The sequence below is a fragment of the Neophocaena asiaeorientalis genome, unplaced genomic scaffold, assembly GCF_003031525.2.
Source record: "Neophocaena asiaeorientalis asiaeorientalis breed wild unplaced genomic scaffold, Neophocaena_asiaeorientalis_V1.1 scaffold114, whole genome shotgun sequence".
In the NCBI taxonomy this organism is placed as follows: domain Eukaryota; kingdom Metazoa; phylum Chordata; class Mammalia; order Artiodactyla; family Phocoenidae; genus Neophocaena; species Neophocaena asiaeorientalis.
Window position 1 is genome coordinate 5,327,224 of NW_020173116.1, and position 23,592 is coordinate 5,350,815.

The following is a 23,592-nucleotide window of genomic DNA, read 5'->3' on the forward strand; positions in this document are numbered from 1 at the left end:
AAATTCCTGAACTGGAAGGTATCTGGTTCCTGTTCTATTTCTTTTCTTTAAAAAAGAAGAAAGAAAAAAGGCATAATAGCAAGTCCGCTTGCCCAGGCCTCACACTCCAGCTTCAGTCTCTTTATTGCTTCAAATCAAACCCTTTGCAATTAACTACTAATGCATCAATGGCACTGGAAACTACAATCAATCCCAAGAAGATAGGAGCTATGAGATAAATTGGAAATAGAATAGATAGTTCACAGGAACTCCTTTTTCAAATTTTAACTTATTCAAGACCATTTCAGGAACTGAGTGATCCGAATAGGTAAGATGCTATCATACCACCTGACACACCTTCTTCCTTGCTTGGTGCCCTCTGAGGTTGGGTGCTGCCTGGTTCTTCATCTTCTTGGTATTTCTGAGTAAGTCTAACAAAAAGAGCTCTCTGCACTGCAGGGAGGAGACCTGGTGCAGGCAGGGGGCCATGGCCTGTCACATTACTGCTGCTGTCAGACCCACTCCCGCGGGTAGGTGAGTCTTGAACGACAGGAGGCTGATGCTGGGCAAATTCACCATGCCACGTCCCATCTACGTACATAACACGGAAAGAGACACTGATTTAGCATAAAACTCCACTAGACAAGTACCACTGTTGAGTTGTAAGAAATGGAGTTACAATAATATCACATTTGATTATCAGATTATTATGTGATTGTAAGCACTTTTCAAGGTTATCTAAAGGTCTACTGTTACAAATGTTTGGTTAAATTTAAATCATATTTTAATGTTTCAATTTCATCACATTTTACGTTGCTTTATTTAAAACATGCATTCTTTCCATGCTGTTAAAGAAAAATAGGACTCCAGATATTTTAAGTTAGAAATGAGTTATTTCAAAAGGTAAGCTTACCACCAGAGTTATTGGGTGGCTGAAAATTATGTACAGCATGCTGTGAATAGTAATTATCATAAAACTCAGCTGGGTTTTGTAAGGACTCATAATTGGTATTGAGCTGCATTTCACCAGGACTTTGCAGGTGTGATGAACCTGGAGAACAGTGATTCTCTCTAGGTACTTTCATCATGTGTTCTGGAAAGCCAGGGCAATGGTAAGCGCCACTCATATTTGGTGGTGTCAAAGGTGTATCCGGTTGAACAAGTACTCCCGCTTGACTGTGAGGGCCTACAATCCCAGGTGGACCAGGCGGCAAAGGTGGGCTCTGCGGCATTGGTAGACCAGGAGGTCCTGCGCACGGATGATGTCCAGGGGAGCCTGGGTGCGTCACAGGACTACTGTGTCCCTGAGACATATTAGGTCCGGGACCTGGACTTGACCCAGAACTATACATATGTTGAGTATGTGGGCTGCTTTCCTGAAATTGTGGTCCTGGTGGTGAGGCACTGTTATAAAATGCTGGTGGCCTGTAGACAAAAGAATAATATTTCTTAGTTCAAAGAACAGAGGCAAACAAGAATGTTACATTTCTAAATAGATATTGGTTGCATGTTTTACAGTATCAGAAGAGAAAACTATATTTTTAAGAAGCAATTTATTCCATAGTATCTATAAGTAGAAACACCAACATAGGTGTCTTGCCTTCATTTTAGCACACAAGTTTTCTAAATTGCTGCTATCATCTGTTCTAAAACTTAATAGTGATGTCTTGAAAAATATAGAAAAATACAAAGATAAATATGAGTCATCTCTAATCCTATCACCCAGAGATAAAATTTTTGATTGGTTCTCTTCTAATCCTTTTTCTAGGCGCACACAGACCTTTTTTATAACAAAATTAGAATTATGGTACATAAACGTACTGCTTGTATTATAATTTCTAATTGGTTATTGCTTGACATGAGAAGGTTTTAGTCTTTGAATGTTGCTCTTCTTTCTGGGCATCTTACTAATTTAATTACAGTTGGGCCTCCATATATATCGGCAGGTTCTGCATCCACAGATTCAACCAACCGCAGATCAAAAATATTCAGAAGAAAAAAACTGCAAAAAGTTCTGAAAGCAAAACTTGATTGGCTGTACTCCAGCAACTATTTACATAGTATCTACATTGTAGTTACAACTATTTATATAACATTTGCCTTGTATTAGGTATTACAGATAATCCAGAGATTATTTAAAGTATACGGGAGCATGTATGAAGGTTATACACAAATACTTCACCATTTTAATATAAAGGACTTGAGCATCTGTGGATTTTGGTATCCATGGAGTTCCTGGAACCAATCCTCCTCAGACACCCAGGAACAACTGTACAACTTCTAATAGTTTTGTCAGTGATTCCTTTGGGTTCACTAAGGGAAAATGCCCAAATAATGAGTCTGCCCCACCATTTCTAATCATATCTATTATATCTTTCTCTTTTTGCATTGACTAGGATCTAATCTGTAATATTTAGCCAAGCAGCGGACAGACTTGTCTTCTTCTTGACTTTAATAGAAATACTTTTTTTTTTTTTTTTTTGCGGTAAGCAGGCCTCTCACTGTTGTGGCCTCTCCCGTTGCGGAGCACAGGCTCCGGATGCGCAGGCTCAGCGGCCATGGCTCACGGGCCCAGCCGCTCCGCGGCATGTGGGATCTTCCCGGACCGGGGCACGAACCCGTGTCCCCTGCATCGGCAGGTGGACTCTCAACCACTGCGCCACCAGGGGAGTCCAACAGAAATAGTTTTAATGGCTCATATTAACTGTGATATTTGCTACAGATTTCTTATTCCTCAATTGCTGAGATCTCACTGCTTCCCCGAGTCTTCAGGATTAAAAGAATAATCAACAATGGGACTTAGAGCCCAGGTGCACAGACCCTGGTGGATGAGAAGCAGGACCGGAAAATGCAAACTTGGATGCAGCCTTATCCAGAGGTTTTCCTCTAATAGCCCAAGGAACGACTTCTCTAAAAGAATGAATATGCTGGAGACATATTACCCACTATTTGAAGATGTTATCAGTGACAGTGCTGCCTCGTAACAAGGTGGTAGGAATGCCAGTTCCATCCACCTGGCAGTGCCCTTCAGGATTAGTGTGTGGAGAGGTTTCTGAAGCTGTGTTAAGGATTCTGTACAGAAAAGCCCTGATGGCGTGGCAGGCAGCAGAGGGTGGGGCAAAAAGGAAGTGGGAAGCAGCAGTTGGGGTGCATGCCAGACATCTGCTACCTCTACCTAAGTTTAATTATATGATTGACATGGAATACAAGTTAGTTTCTTAATAAGAATTTTTAGGGGGAAAATGCAGCCATTTTTTGAAAAATTTAACTTACTTCTTCCCAATTTTATGTGCTAAATCCACAGTAGGTTTTACAACTATTTCAAAGAGAGATGGAATTTTCTTGAAATCATCAGAGAGATCTGTCTGAAAATCATCTTCGGGATCAGAAAAGGGAAAATGCTCTGGTGGGGTTGGCAGAAGCCCAACTCCTGGAGGCGGTTTGGGAAGAGGAGTTATGCCACGCTTTCTAAGTTCTTCTAACTCTCTTTCATCTTCATTTGTAGCTTCTTCTTCAGTATTCAACACCTAAAAATAATTGGCAAGGATTACTATTTCAAAACAAGCTTTCTTCCTCACACTTAAAACTGTGAAGACTTGAGTAAACTAGTTTTGTTAATAGAAAAATACAATATTAAAGTTGAAATAGATCAGAGATAGCTAACTACTTTTTTATAAAGAATATGAGGTTCAAAGAGGTAAAGGATATTTCTTAAAGTAAATTAGCTTTTCTAGAGGTCAAATTTTGTGGTTACCAAGGTAGTGGGAGGAAGAACTGCATGAAGGTGCTAAAAAGGTACAAACTTCGAGCTATAAGATAAATAAGTACTAGGGATGTAAAGTACAACATGGTAAATGTAATTAACAGTGCTGTATATTCTATATAAAAGCTGTTAAGAGAGTAAATCCCAAGAGTTTTCATCACAAGGAAAAAAATCTTTTCTACTTCTTTAATTTTGTATCTATGTGAGATGATGGATGTTCACTAAACTTACTGTGATCATCATTTCAAGATGTATGTAAGTCAAATCATTATGTTGTATACCTTGAATTTATACAGTGCTGTATGCCAATTATATCTCAGTAAAATTGGAAAATAAATAAACTGCATTTGAACAGAAGCTCAACTGAGAGAAATAAAATTTATGAGGGACTGGTTGAAAAAATTAGGTTTTTAAATGCCAGAACAATGATAAGAACAAAAGATTCTGTTTTTTTAAGGTTAAGGCAATTGTATTACTTACTATCATTAATAAGTAAAGGATACTATAACAGGTGTCACTATTGAGCATTTACTATTTACTAGGAGTGGTATGAAGTGTTTCATATACATCACATAATTTAATCTTTTAAGAACAAAAGATTCTTAATTCTTAGTCCAATATTCCTGCTTTTCTAACACATTACATTAATAGAATAAAACATAAACTAACAAGTCCTTGATCTCTCAGCAGAGTTTTATAAACTATGACTTATAAAACATGATTCAAGTCAAATGAATCCGTAATCAAGATGCAAAAATATTACTCACTTTGTCCAAAAGTTTCCTTGTTTCTTTAGTCAGATCATCATGTGAAAATTTACAGTTGTCTCCTTGGTAACATTTTGCTCCACTATGATAGAACTTGCATGGAAATTCATGTAAATAAAAATATTAAGGAATAGACCACGTAAAATCAAACTCTCATATTTTTATATCCAAAAACATAACTGCTGAATCAATGACTTTATTACTATATATTGTACTAAATTTTCTATAATCACACAATTTATTTAATTTTAAGATTAAATATTTTAAATACATGGTAAAACATTCAAAAAATTTTAAGTCTCCTCTACTCTATTAAAACTGGAAAACGTTTTTTAAAAGTTTAACTTTTTTATTTTAAAAAAACTTGACTGTACAAACTATATTACCTGTTATTTTTTTCTGTCAGTGATAGATGTTTATATCTTCTATCATAACAGAGTTAGTAATGTGGGTAATTAACACAGACTTCTTTAGAAAGAGCTTTGGGTCAAGATTTTACAAATCATCTCCCAAATTACCATAATATAAATTATGCCAAAAATTCTGTGCAAAACCTAGATGCCTTCACCACTGATCAAAAGAGTCATGTTAAAGTTTCAATAGTTTGTTGAGAGTACCATGATACTGAAATGTTAAGTATAAATGTTAAGCTTGGATAATTAGCTAATTCCATTAATATTCTTTTTTCTCAATAACCATTTTTTTAATTGAAGTATAGTTAATTTACAATGTTGTGTAAGCTTCAGGTATACAGCAAAGTGATTCAGTTACACATATATGTATCTTCTTTTTCAAGAAAACAATTTTTTAAAGTAAAAATATTTATGATGGCTATAGCAAATATTATAGTGTAATTTAATTATGTAAACTCTGTTACTTTACTCAATAAAATAAAATATAGAACAAATAAATTTTGTAGCAAGAGCTCATATCTATGAAAAAAATAAAGGGGTCTGATATGTCAAATATCCCCAAAATGAAAACTACAGGCTAAAATCTTACTTAAAATTTTAGAGACAAACTTCTAAAGAAAATATTAAATCTAGAAGTATAGTGAAAAATATACCATTTTCAGGTAGTGTATGTTCTGGAAATTTCTGGATAGTTTTAGGAAATTTATTATTGTAATCATCACATTGATAAGGTCAAGAGAGAAAAATCATGTGATCATCTTAGCAGATACAAAAGGCAACTGATAAAATTCAACATCTTTTTTTGATATTAAAACCTGTTAGTAAAATAAGGATACACATACTTAACTTGAGTTTTAAAAAAAATCTATCTTAAAACTATAGCCAAAGCAAAAGGGCATTATCTTTGAAACATGTATTATGCTGCCACAATCACTATTATTTAACATTTTTCTGGAAGTATAGACAAATACAGTTGAAATTGTCATGCCACAGATGGCATGACTATGGAGAAAAACATAAGAATAGATGGAAAGCTTTAAGAAACAGTTCAGTAAGGTATCTGGTTTCTAAAGAAGTACGTCAAATCTGAAAAAAAATTTTCCTTGATTGAATAAGACAAATTTATCATAACATTTTGATAAAGAAAAAAGCAGTATTTGCCCTAGTAAATATCAAATATAATATTACAGAGGGGAATGGTCAAAGAGCACACAATGTGTAACAGTAGTATAGAAGCAGAATTATACACAGAGGAAAATTTAGAATATGGTTAAGGTGATCTTTTAAATCTGTGAAGAGGGGACAATGAGCTAACCATTTGTAAAAAAATAAGGTCCTTACTGAAGGACAGTATACATATATATATATATATATATATATATATATATATAGAAATGCCATAGGGGTAGAGGTAGGAATACAACTGAAATGTATAGATTTCCAAAGGGAGAAGTAGGGAAGAATATATAGTGCTTATCATTAGGTGGTAAGATTTGATAAGACTTTGATTTAATAATTTCCAACAATGACAATTTATTACTTATGAACCTAAGTAAATAATCATTTAGTCACAGAATAAATATGTTGTGAACTACTCCTTCAGGAAGCACAGTCTCTTGAAATACTTATAAGCTGAGTATACTAAATATGAAGTATATTTATTTCATAGATTTTTTTCCAAAGGGAAGTTATTTCGTTTCCCTAAAGAAAAAAATTCAGTTTGCCCTTTTGAAGTGCAAAGGCTGATTAGACCTGGTTTATATAACGTGCTATTTTAAATTTAAAACCAAACTAGGCTTTCTGGGTTGTACTTATGATTTTTAAAGTCTCAGTGATGCTTGAAAACTACAATATTTTGGTTAACATGTTTTTAATAAAGGATATTATGCATATAAATGCAGTTCTCTCCTTTGGTACAATATCCTTGTAAATAAAATTTGCAGATCTCTTTTCTCTTCTCCAACTCTGCATCATGATCAAATTTACATTGATCTCCCTGTTCACAAAAAAAGAAAAGAAGAAAGAGGAAAAAGAAGTAACCACTGAATTGAATTTTCTCCATGGTGTTTCACGGTAGAACTATGGTCATATCTCCAGTCTTTAAATAATGAGCTAATAATAATTCAAACAGTCCTTAGAATTCTTGCCCAAGGCAGTGGATGTGGCTCTTTGCAGAGAGCCAGCACAGTCAGCATGACCTCAGAGGATACTGCCTGGCTCCACCAGCACTCACCATTTCTAGCTGAGCTACTCTGGGGACTTATTTAACCTCCTGGCTTGGCCACGTTAAAAATGAGGATAATAACAGTGACTACAATTCACTGTGTCACTGTAAAGATTAAAACATTTAATATTAGTAATCTACTTTGAACAGTACTTGCCATACAGACAGCATCATGTGTTTGTTAAATAAAATCTCATTTCAACAAGTTATATTACTGCCCCAGAATATAATTAAATGAGTTCTGATATACAGTATTCAATGCAAGATACATTTTGAAGAACCAGTTTTATTACAACTATATGAGAAATGTAAAAACTAACCACCCCCTAAAATGACTTTACATTTTAAAGATTATTTCGGAAGTTAAAATGATTTATGATACCCCTATAAATTTACCTTAATACATCTCCCTTCCAGAAAGTATTTACAGATCTGTTTTCCTTTATGTTCCACTGTGTGCTGATTAATAAATTCCTGAGTCATAACCTTCCACTTCTTCCCTGGTTTACTATACTGCAAGAAAAAAAATTATTTAAATAACACATATGAAGTAGTAAAAAGGTATTAAAATGTATAGTCAAATGAATCTAGAAAGCAGCATACATTGATTATTAAAAGTAGTGAAGACTGGACATTCTGATGCTATTCATTTACTTGGAGAGAGATATGCTTCTAGAAAAGTGCTTATTGCTGTACTAGTAGTTGCAAAGAACCCTATTTCTAATTTAATGAGGACATACAACTACGTTTTTCAAAATAAAATTATGAAAATCTTGAAAATTAACAATAATACTTTGGCAAAGGTACAATAGAATATTTACTCTCATGTACTGTTGATGGAAGACGTAAAATATCCATACTGTTTGACACAAAATGTGTACTTTTCAGGATTATTCTGAAGGAATTATCAGGAAGGCACACAAAGAGTTATTCACAAAAATAACTACTGCAGAATCACTTACAAGTAAAACCAACAAACAAAACAAAATCTAGAAATACTGTACCCATCCAAAACTAGGAGACAAGTCAAACACATTATGATACATTTAGGTGGTAGAATATCATACTGTCATTAAAAAATCATGGGATGGAAAGACAATTTGGGGACATAAGAAAATGTTCACAATACCTTACCAAGTGAAAATGTGACCCCAGTTTATAATAATAAAGACAAAGAAAAAGACTAAAAGAATATACCCCTACCTTTAACAGTGTATGTCTCTAGATATACCGCTAAAAAATTATAGATTGCTTGCATGTGTGGTTATTTTGTACTTTCTATAGGAAAAAAATGGAGGATGTATTATCTTTAACTTTTAAATTAAGAAAATTAAGAAAAATTAGTATGTGGTAGAAAATCTCACAGCCCTACCTGTTTTTCTTAGTTCTTCTCCTCAGTCTCCTATTCAACTTTTGCTACAAGTATAAGAGGGTGGAGTAGCAAGAGAGTATGACGCTTAGCCAAGCTAAGGACTTCCACTCATGAGTGCTATAAAATATCACTGTTTTTCAGGCTCTTAGCATGCACAGTGCCTTGAACATCGAGGAGCTTAATAACTATTGATATTTGCTCTTCTGATTTGATACCAGTTTTCCCTTTTCCCTCAATTTGTTAGAAGATGGAGAACAAAGCACAATCTACTGAAAACAGGAAACTGCCTCACAGCAAACACTTAAGGAAATAGATGGCTAAACTTAAATCTGATCCTCAGCACTCCCAACTGATGAAATATATATTTTACTAGAAGAATTCTGAAAAAAAGTATAAGAATACCAGGAAAATAGATAATCTTTGAGGTTCTTTTAAAAATATATATACCCAAATTGCCCAAGGAAAACGCAAAGAAACTGCTTATACTCTACTCTGATAGGATCATTTAAAATGTCTTAAATCTATGTAAATTTTACTTACATTTTCTATTTCTAGGCTCACTTAGAACAGGTAGATATAAATGACCAGTTCACATATGCCTTCTGTACAAGGAATTGTGGCTGTAATAAAATAGGCAGCCAAAGAGAGTGCATTGTGCCAAGTCAATGAGCCAACTTGAGGAATATAACTCTGAAGTTAAAAATATTAGGTAATCACCCTCCCCCCGAAAAAAATGCTGAAAAATGTACCAAGTTGTACCTATGTTTCATTAATAACTCACTCTTTCTGTCTATGTTACTTTCTAAAGATACACCTCGTTGTCTTAACGGAGGATCACGGGGGGCTGTTTTTTTCCAGTTTAGTTCTGTTTAAACAAGTAGCAAGTATTGCAGTACCCATAACTATGGGAAAACTGACTATAATCAAGGTATTCTAGAAAATCTAAAGCAACTTGAACAAAATTTCAGGATAAAATAAAGTGCCTGGAAGATCTTTTAAGCTTGAGCCTACAGAAGAACCACAAATGTCCTCTACCCTTTTTTAAAATTTTTAATTTAATTTTTATTTTATATAGGAGTATAACTGATCCACAATGTTGCGTTGTCCTCTATCCTTAAGATCTTTTATGAACTATAAGAGCTGGAAGAATGACAGAAGTAATCTAGTTCATCACCCTTACTGGACAAATATGAAAACTGAAGATTAGTGAAGTTAGTGACTTGCCAAAGGTTACGTTTCATGTTAGGAGAATCAAGATAGAACTCTTTGCACTATATCACACTGTTTCAAAGAAAACACAATTCAAGAAAGAGGGAGAAGGAATTCCCTGGTGGTCCAGGGTTAGGACTCTGCGCTTCTACCGCAGGGGGGCATGGGTTTGATCCCTGGTCAGGGAACTAGGATCCCACAAGCTGTGCAGTGTGGCCAGAAAAAAAAAAAAGAAAGAAAGAAAGAAAGAGAAGGAAAAGACAGAGAAAGGGAGGGAAAAACCAAACTACCCACTTGGTGATTTTAAAATTTATTTACTCTAGAGGATGTATTATATTGGTATAGGGAACAAGAGCATAAAAGATTTTTTAAATATACTAAAAGGAGGAGGAAATTAAAAGATCTACTGGGAAAAGAATATGTATTTATAAAAAATATTTAATAGCTACTATAAAGACTAAAAAATTTTAGGAGTTTTATGGCCAAAAGACTGAATAAGGCTTTAAAATCCATAAAAAGTTTGCATGTTCTGTGACTATACTTGAGTTTTCAAGAAAATTAGTGTGGACATGCAGGTATTCCTAAATTTATCTGGCCTTTGGAGGATCTTATACTCCTTGAAAAGGCAAGGGTAAAAATGGATCTATGTTGGCCACTCCAAGTATGTTCACTCTACCCTGGATGGGCCTCCGCCAAAGCACTCCTGAACATGAGCTGCTTCCTTGGACTCTGACACGCTCCTGCTTGTTTCTGGAACCGTAAGAAGAAATCTCTCATGAGAGCCAATAGACTGACATAGTGTTAATAACATATTTTAATCTTGATAAAGAAAGAAACCATATTCTAAATCTGATAAATGTAAAAGAAAGAATTTATTCTGATTTTCTACTACATGATAAAGAAATCTTTTAATTGCAGCCCAGATCTGCAAACATCTAAAATGTTAGTGCTTGAAGAGGCCATTAGAATTAATACTGTACTCTAATTTTACAGTTTGAGCAAACTGAAGCTCAGAGATACGCAGTAACATGATCAACGCCACGCTTTCTTGGAAGCTAATATTTTTTCACATATAGGGTATAAGTACTGAATATAGAAGAAAACTTACTTAGAAAACATTCACATTAATTTCATCTAGTGAAAGCAGCACATCCTAGACATCTACACGTGTCTAGAAAGATGGACAGGCAGGTTATAGTCACCCAGAAATTCTAAGTTTGTTTCCATGGAGCGGTGAGTTAAGAGTAAATGTTAGTAGGTGTGTAGGAAAAAGAGTTCATGGTCAAGTAAATTTTGAAAATGATGGGTTGAACAAAGTAGAAGAGACTTCTTTATGCCTAACCTGCTCAGAGTGTTTAATACATTAATGTTGACTGAGAATCCCCAAGAGTAGCGTAGCATGTGCTGGGTTTCACAAATTCATTTGGGCCCAAACTTCTTTTTTCTGTTAACAACTCCCTAAGTAGTACATTAATGAGTACATATTAAGAAATCTTTGCCCATTATCTTTAAACCCAGAAATGAGAAAACTGAGCATTTTCCAATTACAATATGTTACTATCCCTTTTCTTTTTAATTTTTAAAAAAAATTTTGCCCGCATTGGGTCTTTGCTGCTGTGCACAGGCTTTCTATAGTTGTGGCGAGCGGGGGCTACTCTTCGTTGTGGTGCGCGGGCTTCTCATCGCAGTGGCTTCTCTTGTTGCGGAGCACAGGCTCTAGGCTCATGGGCTTCAGTAGTTGTGGCACGTGGGCTCAGTAGTTGTGGCGTACAGGCTTAGTTGCTCCGCGGCATGTGGGATCTTCCCAGACCAGGGCTCGAACCCGTGCCCCTGCATTGGCAGGCAGATTCTTAGCTACTGCACCACCAGGGAAGCCCCTACTATCCCCCTTTTCTATCAATCAAGGTTGCAGCTACTGATAACCCACCCTTGCTCTGTACAATTCAATCAAATCTTACTGGAACAGTGGCTGAATACAGGAATTGGACCACTCTAATCCAGAAAGTCGCTACAAGGTTGAAATGTACTGTTCAGAGTTCAGTTCAGTTCAACATATATTTACTCCATATCTACTATACACATAATTCATAAATTCATCTTTCCAACCATCTATACCTCCTTTTTTCTCTTTTAATGATTTCAACTGTAATAAGTAAGTGAATTTACCACTACCTCCCTTCTTGGTCCTGCTACGTATTGAGCTATTAGCATTTTATTGCCATTTGCATCTAGGGACCATGACTCCTAGGAAAGGAAAGTACACCAGAGAACTAATAGAACAAACATTTTTGCTTTCAGACATATCAATTTTATTTTGAGGTGCTTTCCAACTTAGCGATTTTACTTCGAATTAAAACAATACTTCTTTTCTGGAGTTCATCTATACTCATTCGATCTGAACTGGAAATTTTTCATTTACTAGGAAAGTAGCATTAAAATCACAATGCTGGGCTTCCCTGGTGGCGCAGTGGTTAAGAATCTACCTGCCAGTGCAGGGGACACGGGTTCAAGCCCTGGTCCGGGAAGATCCCACATGCCGCGGAGCAACTAAGCCCGTGCGCCACAACTACTGAGCCCACGTGCCACAACTACTGAGCCCACGCACCTAGAGCCCGTGCTCCTCAACAAGAGAAGCCACCTCAGTGAGAAGCCTGCTCACCGCAACTAGAGAAAGCCCACGCGTGGCAACGAAGACCCAGTGCAGCCAAAAGTAAATAAATTAAATAAATAAATTTTTAAAAAATCACAATGCTTTCTTTTGCAGCCAAATAAGTTACAAAATGGAAAAGCTCCTCTCCTCATTATATATAAATTCTCAGTACCTCTTGAAAGTCATCCGTTCCTGAAAACACATTAGGCCCTTTATTGGCCCTTCCTCCACGGTCTTTGCGTTTGATTTTCTTCGGCAAGCCGCGTCCACGAGCAACATTAAAACTTTTAACCCTCTGTTCAATACCTAAAAAAGTTAAAATGTTACTTCAGATAATTAAAAAACAGCACACTAGACAATCTACTAGTTTACAGGGAATAGCATATTTTAAATAGTCTATAATGTACAGTGTATTCTTTTTTTCCCTTTAGATTCAGTGAAAACAATTAATTCAGTCTTTACATTTTACTTCGTGGGTACTGCTCCTTATTGTTTTGTTTCTTAAGGGATGTTAACAACATAAGGAAGGCAAGAAACAAGGATATATACATGGCTGGAGAGGTCAAATCTAGTTTTATTCTTCTCAATTTTCCTTAGAATAAGCAATTAACAATGTTTTCTGTTTTTAAGAGAATTAAATATTACATTCATCTCTAAGGAAGACTTTGTAGGTATTCGTGATTAATTTGTGGCAAATTGAGTTTCTACTGATAATGTTGAACAGACATCACATATATCTCCAAGCAAAATTTATACGTGTCTTTTACTTTTGAAAAACTTGATATTTAAAAGTCTCTAAAGAGATACTCAAATGACTAAAATTATATATTAGGGTAGTAAGTTACAATACAAAGTGATTTCTCATTATACCAAAGTCATATTGAACTAATAAGTTTTCTAATGATATTAAACCTACAAAATAGCCAATAGATATATAGAAAAATGTTTCACTTCATTAAAGAAATCAAAGAAATTAACAATTTAAAGATCACATAACTATTTTCACCTCATAGAATAATGTTGGTAAGGATTTGGAGAAACTGGCATTTGCACACACTGGCAGGGGTGTTATAAATGGCTACATCACCTTTTTGGATATCAACTTTGTATATGGATCAAAAATCTTCAAATGTAGCTATGTCTTTTGACTCAATTCTATATTTCAGCATTTACTCTCAAAAAAAAAATGTTTGCCAAGATATGTATAAATATGCAGGGTTAATCACAGAATTTTTAAAAATGGGTGCAACTTAAATCCCAAATAATTACTAACAAACAAACCTAACAGCTTAGTAGACAAATTATGGCATATCTATTTAATTGAATAGAATGTAGACATTAAAATCTACTCATTAACATAAGAATGACTGAGGTACAATTCACAGTTAAGGAAGAAAAACAACTTATAACAGTGTATAGTTTTTTGTTAAAAAATAATTGTCAAAAAATTCTAGACAAATGTATACCGGGGAATTCCCTGGCAGCCCAGTGGTTAGGACTCTGTGATTCTACTGCAGGGGGCCTGGGTTTGATCCCTGGTTGGGGAACTAAGATCCCACAAGCTGTGGCGCAGCCGGAAAAAAAAAAAAAAAAAAAAGTATACCAAAAATATTAATAGTAATTGTCTCCGGGAGTAGGGATTCAAACCGCTTTTGTTTCATCTTTGATCTTTGCTGGGTTATCTTTTCTACACATAGAAAAAGTTTTCTACATTTGACCATATATTATTTTCATAATTCTGGGGGAAAAAATGAAAGTCAAAATAAAATGCAATACTCAATTCTTTAACAGAACAAACAGAAAGAGTTTGAAAGGAAGAACCCCAGGTGGGAAGGGATGAACAAGGTCTCTACATTCCCCTTATTCCCCAAGTGGAATGATCCCTGACACCACTACGTCTGGACTCCAGGAACAAACTTACTAATTACAATAGCATACGCATAGACAAATTCCTGTCTCTTTAGTTCAACAAAGCCTAGACCCACATTTTTCAAAGGAATTTTGCTTGGAAATCAAGAAAAAATAAAGCCATAAAAATAACCAAATTTACTCGTAACTGATTCCTTTTTTCAATGATAATTAAATGATAGTTACGTAGGGCTTGGTGCTCACTACTTCACCTCAGCCTCATCTCGCTCCAGTTTTCTTGAAGCAGACATATTGACTGGACAGTTCTTAAGGCTGATTTGACCCTGATGTGACTCATAATTTCTATGGCAATCTTGTACTGGTCTCTCCAGGGACGATGTACCTCAATATAGCAGATGAATAGGTTATCACTCCAGAAATTTCTTTAGATTATGTTCTTATTTCTGATCCTGAAGAATGTCTATAGTCCTGAGTACATTTACATAGCAAAGATGATCACTACATTTTAAAGCCTAATAAAAGAATAGCTTCCCAGGATTCTGTCCTTACAGGTCTAAAACAGAAAGTAACCCAGAGTAACAGAGACAGCTGAAAAAGGTAGGTTCTTTCTTTCAGTATACTGATACCATATAGAAGGGAGGGGAAAAACTTAACAGGAAAGTTGTTTTACATTTTTATACACTTTAAAAATATTAAGAAATCTTTTAGATTCAAATTTTAAAATATCATGCAGATTGAAATATTTGTAGATTTTTGTCCTCAAGGTCTACAAATAAAAAAAAAAAACGAATTCAGGAAGCACAGGAATAAGCTGATCATGAGAAAGGGCAAAGAAATTTAAGATTTTACTTCATATTTACCTGTTTTAATAAGGTTCTCATATTAAAAAACAGACAATTTCCAACTTACCTTGCTGAAGCCCTTTCAATCTTTGTTTTTTCCCTGGTTCTTTAGGAAAGGATGATCCTAAAGCAGTATTTGAGGTTTCTTTAGCTTGCCTGTATTGTTTCAGCCGACTGGCAAAATCTTCCTCTGTTTCCTGACTGTAGGTACCAAAGTTGTCATCACTGTAGGTACTGTGCTCATCATATTCTTTACTTTTAAATTTTCTGTTATGTTGACTCTTCTTTGATGCCATGTAGCTTCCTGATATATGTCCATGCTAAGTGAAAACGCACAACCATTGTCAAGAGTTTTCAGTTATATACAGGGATTGATAGTAACACGGGACATCTTTTTCCCCCCAGAAAGTTGGGAGAAAGAAGGGGAAAAGACAGTTACTAGTTCTGCCTCTTGGTTAGAACTTACCTATGGCACTATTTAAAACTAAGTTCAATAAGCTAAACGCTACTCTGATGTTATTAAACATTGTAATGTGCATAGAACTTTGCTGGAGAGTGTATCTTGTTCACTTTTTGTTTTCCATGTCCATGTCTTACGTTTCTCATGCTCCATGCCTCGATATTTATACACGTAAGAGTACTTTAAAATCCATACTGTCATACAGAAATTCCGTCTCCAAAAAACTGAAGAGGTCTTTTTGAAAACAGAAAAATAAAATAGTGAAATAGCTTGGAGCAAGGGTAGAAAATATATAGAGTCTCCTAAGATTCAAAAGTTCCCACATGACACGTTTAAGCATATTATATTTAATTTAAAAACTATATGTAAAGTCAAATTTGTAAAAAGAAAATATTTACATTTGAGGTCTAATAGAAAAAACAGAGATTTCCCTAATAGTAAAAAACATCTAATGAAAAAATTGCTCATTGGAAACTATTTGTTGCACTTATACATTATTAATTTTATTGCTTTTTACTAAAGCATGTAAAAACAAAAAATACATTGTAGTCCTAGAAGTTCATTTAATGATAGTATTCAAGTATATCTCTATTTACTGAAATATTTTTATTACTTCTATCATATCTATTGTCAATTTTTTTATAAGAAAGCAAGAAAAAAATTGCACACAGGGCTTCCCTGGTGGCGCAGTGGTTGAGAGTCCGCCTGCCGATGCAGGGGACACGGGTTCGTGCCCCGGTCCGGGAAGATCCCACATGCCGCGGAGCACCTGGGCCCGTGAGATACAGCTTGAGGATCTAGAAAAAGTCAGACCATGACTCATTTTCAGTTTAGTACATTTTAAATGTGATATAAAAATACTGCCCTGGCAGAATACCAACACGAGACTGTTTTTAATAAAATGCAGAGAACATACAGAGTGAAGTAAGTCAGAAAGAGAAAAACAAATATCGTATATTAACTCATATATGTGGAACCCAGAAAAATGGTACAGATGAACCGGTTTGCAGGGCAGAAATAGAGACACAGATGTAGAGAACAAACATATGGACACCATGGGGGTAATGCGGGGCGGGGCGCGGGGGGCAGGTGGTGGTGGTGGTGGTATGAACTGGGAGATTGGGATTGACATATATACACTAATATGTATAAAACAGATAACTAATGAGAACCTGCTCTATAAAAAATAACAATAAAATAAAATTCAAAAAAAAGTAAAATTCAGAGAAATATTAAGTCCTTTTCAGCAATTATAAAATAGAGAAGAAGTATATAACTAAAGCAATCAAGAAAATCAATTAGCTCATCAGTTTTAAATTTTGAAGACATTATATTAGATTTCCAAATTTTTTAAAGCAACATTTTTAAAGTTTATAAACTGTTCTCAGTCTAGCACTTCAGAAATTCAGAAGGGGATTTACAATTATAGCCAAAAGGCTGTTTCTTACATTTAAAAAAAAAGCCACTATGAAAATAAAACAAAAAATAATTGCTTTGATTAAGCTGAAGATTAATTAGTTGAGTGGTACTTACATTTCCTTTTATAAAAAATGTGATTACATTCATTCTTCAAAAATATATTTCAACGCCTAATAAGCAAGGATTACTCTCTGTTAATGGGCGAGTACGAATTTTTCTCTAGAGATTAGATGCTTTTCACAAAAGCTTTAAGTCTTAATATTAATCCAATTCTCTGATTTTTCACAGCCTTTACAAAAGTAATCTCCATAATTCCTACTTTTTCAAGCAGAATTATCCCTAAACTTTCAATCCATCCCTCCCTTGTTTTCCCAACTGCAAATAATCCTAATAGCCCTCTAATTATGCAAACCTCAGGGCTTCTTCTGCAGTGACAGACTCTAATGTGGCTTGCTGCAGTGCTTAGTGTTTGCATCAGGGCACCACCCATGCGGTGCAAGCTCTCCAGGAAGCGCTAAATGAATGAGGGGTTCCAGAGCAGCCCCAGTTCTCTAGGAGAGCATCTCCTCGTGCTTCACATGTTCACCATTTGGAATGAACAAAATGTACTCACCAGCAAGGATCTAGCAAGTATTTTTAAAAGCCCTCCTAAAGATAAAAGAAATGAAAAAGACTATAAATTTTACTGAAGGATATAGTTTCTCCAATCACTTTGCTTATTGATTATTAGGCTATCTACCTGCTAGAATGTCTGTGGGGGCAGATTTGATTTCTGTTACACAGGCTGTCACTCTAAGCATGAAATAAGAGAACAGGAGACCCTGAACAAGGATGAGGAAAAAGGAGATATATTAAGTACTAATTTAATAGCTAATTTAATAGCTAGATGCTAATACTATATTCTATTGTCGGCCTATAACTGTAGAAGTGTCATACAGTAGATACTTGTTATCTAATTAAATGAGATTTTTAGGATATACTTTCTAACCTCAGTGAGTCAACACTAAACCATATGTGAAGGAAATGATCCTGAACTTTCTCTTCTAATGGCAGACTAGGTAATTTAATTCAGATCAGTCCTCCTCCTAAAAAAATGCAGCAAAGATAGACAAGATGTTTTTTTCGGATCACTGTAGACATCAGAGAGCTAACAAATTAGTGAAGGATTACTGAACCGTTACCCATGGAGTAGATGAAAATCCCCAGAAGTGAGCAGTACTTGGAGCTGTTTTTGCTTTGAAAGCATCAGCCCAGCATGAAAAATCATCTGAAAAGGTTCAACAGCACTTTTGACTATCCTTTCAATCTTTGGGAACAAAAGGAGTCCAGAGTCTGGAAAAAGCGGAAGCCTTAGCGACACCCACCCACCAGAACTCAGAGAGTCTGGGATTTTTCAGATACATGCACGCTGACCTGAATACTCCTCAGTGCTCCTGAGAGCATCAGGATTTTTCTAGCACAAAATAATATTCAGATTGAAGATTCTGTTCATACAGTGCAACATATTTAAGGAAGACATAAAGTAGATAATGTTGTTTTAAATTCTTTTCTGTTTAAAACACATCAAATAATGTTTGCACTTGAAGAGGTAGGTGGCACAAAATTCATATACTGAAGCCCTAACCCCCAGTACCTCAAAATATGACAGTGTTTAGAGAAAGGGCCTTTAAAGAGGTGATTAAGTTAAAATGAGGATGTTAGGGTGGGCCCTGATCCAATTTGACTGCTGCCCTTATAAGAGGAAATTTGGACACACAGAGACACCAGGAGTCCACGTGCACAGAGGAATGACCATGTGAGGACAAAGCAGCACGAAGGTGACCACCTACAAGCCAAGGAGAAAGACCTAAACAGATCCTTCCCTTGTGGCCCTCAGAGGAAACCAAACCTGCCAGCACCTCGATCTTGGACTCAGATCTAGCCTCCAGACTGTGAGAAGATAAATTTCTGCTGTTTAAGCCACCAGTCTGTGGTATGTTGTTATGGCAGCCCTAACAGACAAATACATGACGTATTCTTTATTTTCAAAGGTTTAAAATTTGTAGCATATGTCTTATAAAATATTTTTTTTAATATCAGAAAGCAAAGAATGAAATTGAAAGTTTAATTTTTCTCTTTAAAAAGCAGTAACCCAAAAAAAAAAAAAAAAAGCAGTAACCCAAAACCACAGTGAGATATCATTTCACACCAATTAGGAAGGCTGTTATCCAAAACAAAACAGAAAATAACAAGCTTGACAAGGATGTGGAGAAATCAGAAAAATCTCATGCATTGTTGGTGGAAATGTAAAATGGTGCAGTCTTTGTGGGAAACAGTTGGTAGTTCCTCAGAAAGTTAAATGTAGAAATAACATATCATCAAGCAATTCCACTCCTAGGTCTATACTCCAAAGAATTGAGAGCAGAGTCTCAAAGAGATACCTATACACCCACGTTCATAGCGGCATTATTCACAATGCGCAAAAGGTGGAAGCAATGCAAGTATCTATCGACAAAATGTGGTATATACATATAATTGAATATTATACAGCTTTGAAAAGGAAGGAAATTCTGATACGTACTACAACACAGATGAACCTTGAAAAAATTATGGTAAGTGAAATAAGCCAGACACAAAAGGACAAATACAGCATGATTCCACCTATATGAAGCACCTAGAGCAGGCAAATTCATAGAGATGGAAAGTAGAATAGTGGTTACCAGGAGTGGAGGGAGGGGGAAATTAGGTATTATTGCTTGATAAGTACATGGCTTCTGTTTAGGAAGATGAAAAAGTTCTGGAAATGGACAGAGTGATGGTTGCACAACAACATAAATAAACTTAATGTCACTGAACTGTATATTTTAAAATGGTGAAAATAGTGAATTTTTCCAAAGACATACAAATGGCCAACAGACACATGAAAAGATGCTCAGCATCACTAATCATCAGGGAAATGCAAATCAAAACCACAAGGATAGGGCTCCCCTGGTAGCACAGTGGTTAAGAACCCGCCTGCCAATGCAGGGGACACGGGTTTGAGCCCTGAACCAGGAAGATCCCACATGCCGCAGACCAACGGAGCCCGTGCGCCACAACTACTGAGCCTGCGCTGTACAGTCCGCAAGCCACAACTACTGAGCCTGCGTGCCACAACTACTGAAGCCCGTGTGCCTAGAACCTGTGCTCCACAACAAGAGAAGCCACCGTGCACCGCAATGAAGAGTAGCCCCCGCTCCCTGCAACTAGAGAAAGCCAGCGCACAGCAACAAAGACCCGACGCAACCAAAAATAAGTAATTAATTTAAAAAAACCACAAAAACCCACAAGGACATATCACCTCACACCTGGCAGAATGGCTATCATCAAAAAGACAAGAAATAACAAGTGTTGGTGAAAATGTGGAGAAAAGGGAACACTTGTACGCTGTTGGTGGGAATGTAAATTGGTGCAGCCGCTGTGGAAAACAGTACAGAGGTTTCTCAAAATATTAAGAATAGAACTACCAAATATCCAGCAATTCCACTTTGGGGTATTTTCCCAGAGAAAATAAAAACACTAATTCGAAAAGATATATGCACCCCTATGTTCACTGCTGCATTGTTTATAATAGCCAAGATATGGAAGCAACCTAAGTGTCCATTAACAGATGAATGGATAAAGAAGATGCAGTATATATATATATATATATACACATATATATATGCACGCAGTATATATACAATGGAATATTACTCAGCCATAAAAAAGAATGAAATCTTGCCATTTGTGACAATAAGGACGGACTTAGAGGGCATTATGCTAAGTGAAATAAGGCAGATAGAGAAAGATAAATATCACTATTATTTCTCTTATATGTGGAATCTAAAAACCAAAACAAATGTGCAAACATAACAAAACAGGAACAGATTCACAGATAGAACAAACAAGTGGTTACCAGAGGGGAATGGGGATGAAATAGGTGAGGGAGATTAAGAGGTACAAACTTCCAGTTGCAAAATAAATGAGTCACAGGGATGAAATATACAGCATGGGGAGAACAGTTAACAATAATGTAATATCTTTGTATGGCGACAGATGGTAACCAAACTTATTGTGGTGATCATTTTATGTATAGAAATATTGAATCCTATGTTGTGCACCTGGAACTAACACCGTGTTGTAGGTCAATTATACTCCAATTTAAAAGAAAAAGAGAGAGAAAAAGAAATAGTTAAAATGGTAAATTTTATGTTCTGTGTATTTTATGACAATAAAAATAAAGGCATACCTGAGGAAATGGAATGTCATAATCCCTGTAGAAACCACTTCTTTTTCTGTGGGAACTTTCTGTATGTTCGACCTCTGAATCAAGGCTGTAGTCTGAACTATCATCACTGGATGGAGAATTATGCTAAAAGAAGGAAAAACCAAAAATGTTACATTTACAAAAGGAAGAAAATTTAACTAGTAACTAGATAAGCTTGTTTCAGCCAGAGGTGCCAACCAACAGATTATATTATCCTAGTAGGTTCTTAAGTATTAACCGGAAAATTCTTGTTCCAAAGACCACCTCCACCCCAACTCTTCTGAAATTTTCTGAGGAATAGTACATCTTCCTCTTTTTTCAGGGATTTTAATGACAGCATTTTCCCCATCATCCCTTTGGCCCAAGGACTTCAAATAGAAAATACTGCACCTCTATGCTCTAAAGTCATCTTAAATTTAATCTTTATTTTTAAATTCTTTGGCTGCGTTGGGTGTTCACTGCTGCGTGTGGGCTTTTAGTTGCTGCGAGTGGGGGCTACTCTTCGTTGCAGTGCACGGCTTCTCACTGCGGTGGCTTCTCTTGTTGTGGAGCATGGGCTCTAGGCACGCGGGCTTCAGTAGCTGTGGCATGTGGGCTCAGTAGTTGTGGCTCGCGGGCTCTAGAGCGCAGGCTCAGTAGTTGTGGCGCACGGGCTTAGTAGCTCCGTGGCATGTGGGACCTTCCTGGACCAGGGCTCGAACTAGCGTCCCCTGCATTGGTAGGCGGATTCTTAACCACTGCACCACCAGGGAAGCCCCTAAGTTAATCTTAAAGGAAATAAAATTGGTTCCTCATCACCAAAAAGAGTCCTAGAACATGAATAGAGTATGAAGTAATTTATTTTTACCTAAAACAGCTTTAGAGTTCTTAATCTATTGCATAAGTACCCTAAATCTAAAAGATATCAAAACATTCCAAATTATAAATATAACATAAATCCAACCCACAAAATTGAACAAAGATGAAATGCAAACCACAAGTAATTGACAGTGATTGACAAATATCAAGAATAAGCTTTTTCAAGTATGAATGCAATTTCAAAAAAAAAATCACGAAATATCCTCCATCTAGCCAAAATAATTACCTTCCCAGGTTGAGCACCCTCTTTAAAAAATTTTTTTGAAGTTCTTATCAACAAAGACACGGACTCTGTATTTTATCATGCTTGCATTCCCAGCATCTAAGACTAGAACAAACTCAGTAAAAATGTGCTGAACTAAATTGACCTCTTGATAACTTTTACAGTAGAAGGATCTGTTTTCTTCTACTCCATTCTTAAATGCTGGTTTAAGAAGACAAACTGTTTTCCTCCACCTTGTTCTTAAATGTTCTGGGGTTTAGTTTTGGGGTGCTGTTAATTCTGCTTTTGTTGATCTGATAGGTGATATGAAGATCTTTTTATAATTATGCTATGAAATGCTTCAAGCTTAACTACCTAATCTTTTTGGTTAGGACTTGAAATAAATATTGTCCATTTAAAAGCCAAGTTTGCTCTGTTACTAGCAGAAGTCAGCTCTGGCTCAAAAGAAAACCTTTACCTTGAAGAACACTAAAGGGGTAAGGCTTGCTTAAGAAGAAGTTCAAACAGAGGCATTGCTTCAGGAAGAGCCATCAGAGAAGAGAAGATTCTGTTTAAGGGAGAAGATTCTTCAGGCTAGCCCCCAAAAATGAGTCTAGAACACAGACGTTAAGAAGTCATTAGGAAGGCTATTATAAAAAAATATGTATGTGGCTCACCTACAGTAATAAGAAGTAATTATTAACCCCAAATTAGCAATTGGACTACATTAAAAATAGCTGGAAATAGTAGAGAGTAATTAAAAATTATTAAATTTTTAAGTGAAAAGGATAGCATACTTTTTTTATTTCAGAATTTTTGAGTTTCTTTTTTTTGGTTATTGTTTGGTATCTGTTTGGTGTTTGAAAGTGTTCCTTTAATTTTGTTATTTTACCTATAATACACTGGTGGATTATTTCTTTCAATACACTTGGTTGGTAAGTACTAAAGTTCAAGTCTAGGGACTTCCCTGGTGGTCCAGTGGGTAAGACTCCACGCTCCCAATGCAGGGGACCCTGGTTCGATCCCTGGTTGGGGAACTAGATCCCTCATGACGCAACTAAGAGTCCGCATGCCACAACTAAAGATCCCGCATGCTGCAAAGAAGATCCTGCATGCCACAACTAAGACCCAGCCCAGCCAAATAAATAAATGTTTTAAAAATAAATAAAGTTCAAGTCTCAGTGATTATGCTTTCTATAGAACTCTTAACAAACATGACACCACAATGTGGTGAGTAAAGAGGGCAAAAGACATAGTCAAGAACTAATTAACAGGATAGCCATTTAGTGACCCCTTTA

At 35.9% G+C, this 23,592-nt stretch overlaps 1 protein-coding gene across 3 annotated transcripts in view; it reads right to left on the minus strand.

Annotated features, from left to right (window-relative positions):
• Positions 1 to 23,592, minus strand: part of ZC3H6 (zinc finger CCCH-type containing 6) — a 52,964-nt gene that overhangs the window by 4,834 nt on the left and 24,538 nt on the right. For 2 of the 3 annotated variants that reach the window (XM_024743979.1, XM_024743981.1), the window contains exons 3-11: positions 21,217 to 21,339; positions 15,156 to 15,408; positions 12,550 to 12,683; positions 7,543 to 7,659; positions 6,807 to 6,918; positions 4,510 to 4,619; positions 3,253 to 3,506; positions 893 to 1,404; positions 328 to 570 (exon numbers count right to left, since the gene is read on the minus strand). In XM_024743979.1, the coding sequence (XP_024599747.1) occupies positions 328 to 570; positions 893 to 1,404; positions 3,253 to 3,506; positions 4,510 to 4,619; positions 6,807 to 6,918; positions 7,543 to 7,659; positions 12,550 to 12,683; positions 15,156 to 15,408; positions 21,217 to 21,339 (1,858 nt within the window). The remainder of the gene's footprint in view (positions 1 to 327; positions 571 to 892; positions 1,405 to 3,252; positions 3,507 to 4,509; positions 4,620 to 6,806; positions 6,919 to 7,542; positions 7,660 to 12,549; positions 12,684 to 15,155; positions 15,409 to 21,216; positions 21,340 to 23,592) is intronic. The other variant, XM_024743980.1, reaches the window with a different exon arrangement.